The sequence below is a fragment of the Condylura cristata genome, unplaced genomic scaffold (genome assembly GCF_000260355.1).
Source record: "Condylura cristata isolate star-nosed mole 26May11 unplaced genomic scaffold, ConCri1.0 scaffold00006, whole genome shotgun sequence".
Classification (NCBI taxonomy): domain Eukaryota; kingdom Metazoa; phylum Chordata; class Mammalia; order Eulipotyphla; family Talpidae; genus Condylura; species Condylura cristata.
Window position 1 is genome coordinate 1723439 of NW_004567107.1, and position 3371 is coordinate 1726809.

Here is a 3371-nt window from a genome sequence, read left to right on the forward strand (position 1 = left end):
GGCCAGAGTGAGTCTGTGTATCTGACGCGCCACTCTCTCCTCTCCTGAGGCTCCATACCGGGGTCGGCCCCAGCAGTTGGGTGCGTCGCAGGTAAGTCCGGTTTGTCCCGCTCCTGGAGGACGTCCATGAACACTGACCACCTTCCCCAGAAACTGCGATGGAGATGTTTTCACTGCTTTGTGGTCCTGAAGTTCAGCAGCTAAAGCAGCAGACCTAGAAAGACAGCACTTTGTGCAGCCTTCCGTTCTTTTGGTGGTTCTGAGAGGCTTCTAGAAAGTTCCGTGTGTGCGAACATGAGTTGTCTGAGGGCCTGGGCTTGGCCCCATGGTGGCCATGTCCCCTCTGCCACTCCCTCTCCTGCCCCAGTCCCTCTTATTTATTGGTGTTTGTTGGGGAGCCAGCTCTGCGCCACCCAGGGCCTGGTGTGGGTGGTCAGACCTGCTCCGGGCAAGAGGGGAGGCCGGCGCCCCAGCAGCAGCCGCGTGCCCTTGGGGCCGCGTGGCGGAGCTGGGGTCAGACTCTTGCCCTCAGCCTGCCCCTGGGTTCCAAGGCCTCACGTCTGTGTCAGCGTCTTTGTTGCAGAGAATAACCCCGAAGGCCCAAAGAGTTCCCGTCTCCCTCAGCTGCTGGACCCCTCGCCCCAGGCTGAGGGCCGGCCCACCCCAGAGCTGACTTCAGGGCCCACGTGGCGCCTTCCCCCGTTAGCTGTGCTGGCGTGGGGGCCGTGAGCCGGGGCTGGGGCGCTGAGGTGCCTGCCGCAGGCCCGCTGCACTCGCACACTCGCGGGGCGACACCTGGCGGAACTGGGCGCACAGAGCACCTCGCCTCAGCCCGCAGCTTGAGGTACATGCCGGACACAGGCCGCGGCCGGAGATGGTAGGGAGGCGCCGGCTCCTGACCGTCCTCGCTGTCTTTTCAGTGAGCAGCGCGGGGCCGCCGGGGCGGGGTGGGGGCAGTGATGGTACGAGCTCCGCGCGGGCAGGCCCCGACCCAGGGGACAGCAGCGCACCAGGGCCGCGCCCCAGCCTGAGCAGCCTTAGCCAAAGGAAGCTCGGACTTGCACATGCTCTGGTCTCCTGCCGAGTTAGTTTAGTTTCAGCAAAGAAACACGGACAAATTCAGAGAGGCAAAGGCATGACGGGGTAGCTATGGAAGTTGGCCTTCGTGCTCCCCACCCCAGCGCAGGGGTCTGTGCTGCTGAGCAATGCCCGCCGTGGCCCGAAGTGCCCCTACCCCGCTGGCGGGGCTCCGCTCAGGCCTCGGCCTCCCCTCCCTGGTGTCTGCCGGCAGCCTCGCCACCACAAGCTACCCTGAATGTGCAGCCCAGCTTCCTCTGGGGTCCGGAGGGTGTGGGGTCCGCTCAGCCCAGGCTGGGGCTGGGCCTGACACTGCTGACACGGCCCCACCTGAGAACGCCAGCGTTCCTGTTGCAGAGGGCTCCGGTCAGACGACAGGGTGGGCCTGCACGGAAAGGCTAGGCCGGTGAGAGTGGGGTCCTGTAGCCTGCTGCTGGTGAGCTTTTAAGGACGCAGAGGTGCAAGTAGGAAGACCCTGGAAGAGGCAGAAGGTGTGGGCCGGTCCGAGCCTAACGGGTGGGTGCCCCTCCAGTCCCGTGGACACTGGCCGGGTCAGCAGAGGCCTGGCACCTGCTTGGGCAGCTCGGGGTTAACTTTAAAAGGAGCACTACCGTGTGGGGGTGCAGCCTGGTCCCTGAGAGGGGACGAGGCTCTGGCCTGCGGCAGGAAGCCGAGCGGGCGTGTCTCCAGCCAACAGGCCTCTTAGGGGCGTTAAAAAGCTTTTGGGGTCCTGCGGTGGAGTCTGTAAAGTTGTGGGACTGGAGGAGAAATCTGGTCACAAATAAGACGGGTGCCCCAGGGGAGGGGGAGAGAGCAGCTGTTCGCTGGGTGGGAGAGGGCTGAGTGGCCCTGGGAGGCGGCACCTGGCCAGGTGCTTGGTGTCAGTGGCCAGTGGCTCCCGTCGGTGCCGAGTGTGGCGGGGGACGCGCTGTGTGAGCCGCTGCGCTGTGTGCGGGCAGCCGGGTGGCTCCGAGCGGCGGACGCAGCCCCAGGAAAGGGTCCTGGAAGTCCTGCCAGTGAGGGAGGCCGGCCCTGTGCCCCGTGGCTGAAGGCCAGCAGTGCCGCTGGGCAGGCCCTGGGCCACAACCACCATCCGCACTCCGGCTGGCCCTGGGACAGGCAATTGTGGTGTCCAGTGTTTTGGTCAAAAAGATGGCTCTGTAGCGGTGGGGTAGACGAGGGTGAATCAAGTCGTGTGGGTGACCAGAGCGTCCTTCGCGGAACCCTCACAGCTGGGACTGGAAGTGGGGGCATCTGTGTGGGGAGCACGACACACGTGTTGTACCAGCCAACGTGACGCTCCCCCAGGCAAGGACATACCACGCAGAGCCAGAAACAACCCAAGGACAAGCAGGAGGACCTGGCCACGGTCTGCCCTGAGGACCGCACCGAGGCGGCTGCAGGCGGGGCAGGGCCGGGCCAAGCCTGGGGAAGGACCGGAGGGCGCACCCCGACTCGACGCGTGGGCACGCCGGCTTGGCCCTGCCCGCGAGCCTTGTGCGGCTGTCTGCACGCCCACCGGCCCCGAGAGCAGCTGCAGCCCGGGCCGCCCGCACCTGCTGGGCTCTGTCCCCTCCTGTGCACAGGGTCGCGCGTCCCCTGGGGACGTAGACCCAGGATAGACCCTCTTCAGCGGAGAGCTGGAGACCGCAGCCCGCTGTCCCCTCCCCGTCCACACAGGGCTGGGCCCGAGCGCGTGGCTCCCCTACGCAGCGGCTACTCCCACGTGTCCAGGAGGCAGCCGGGCATTTGCACTAGCAAGAATCAGTGGTCACTTTCCGGACGCCTTCTCTGGACCATAAATATATTACTGAGGAACAGATTTTGCTAAGATATAATCTAGTTTTATATCAATCATGATCAGCCCCATGTGGCTAACTCGCAGCTTAGGGGGTCCCATCAGTGCAACCAGATTTTTTTAAAAAGACTGCTTTTTGTTAAACTTCAGAAAGTCTTGTCAAAAGGCCTAAAGCTGCCCACCTCGATCTTAAAAGCACGTCAAACAGTCCCCGAGGCGCCAGAGACGCCAGCGGCGGGAGATGGCACAGTCCTAGTGAATGGAGATGGGAATCAGGGAGGTTTGCTGTCCTCAGAACGTTCTGAAATGTCAAGGCAGTTGCTTGTGTTTAACTGTGAACAAATAAAAATTTATTGTTTTGCACTACCCAGCCGTGGTCCTGGCGTGTGTGACTCCGGCAGCCGGGCCGGGACCAGCAGCCTCGGGCTCCGCCTCTGGCCCTCGTCCTCCCTGCACCGCCGGGCCGCCCTCCTGGGGGCCCAGCCTGGGGGCGGGG

The 3371-nt window shown here is 64.0% G+C and overlaps 1 protein-coding gene across 1 annotated transcript in view; it reads right to left on the minus strand.

The window, feature by feature from the left end:
• Positions 1–702: 702 nt before the first annotated feature.
• The window catches only part of LOC101629896 (chromosome unknown open reading frame, human C9orf9), a 9597-nt gene continuing 6928 nt past the window's right edge, over positions 703–3371 (minus strand). The window contains exons 6-8 of the mRNA XM_004677864.2: positions 1941–2187; positions 1408–1462; positions 703–804 (exon numbers count right to left, since the gene is read on the minus strand). Of these exons, the coding sequence (XP_004677921.1) occupies positions 703–804; positions 1408–1462; positions 1941–2187 (404 nt within the window). The remainder of the gene's footprint in view (positions 805–1407; positions 1463–1940; positions 2188–3371) is intronic.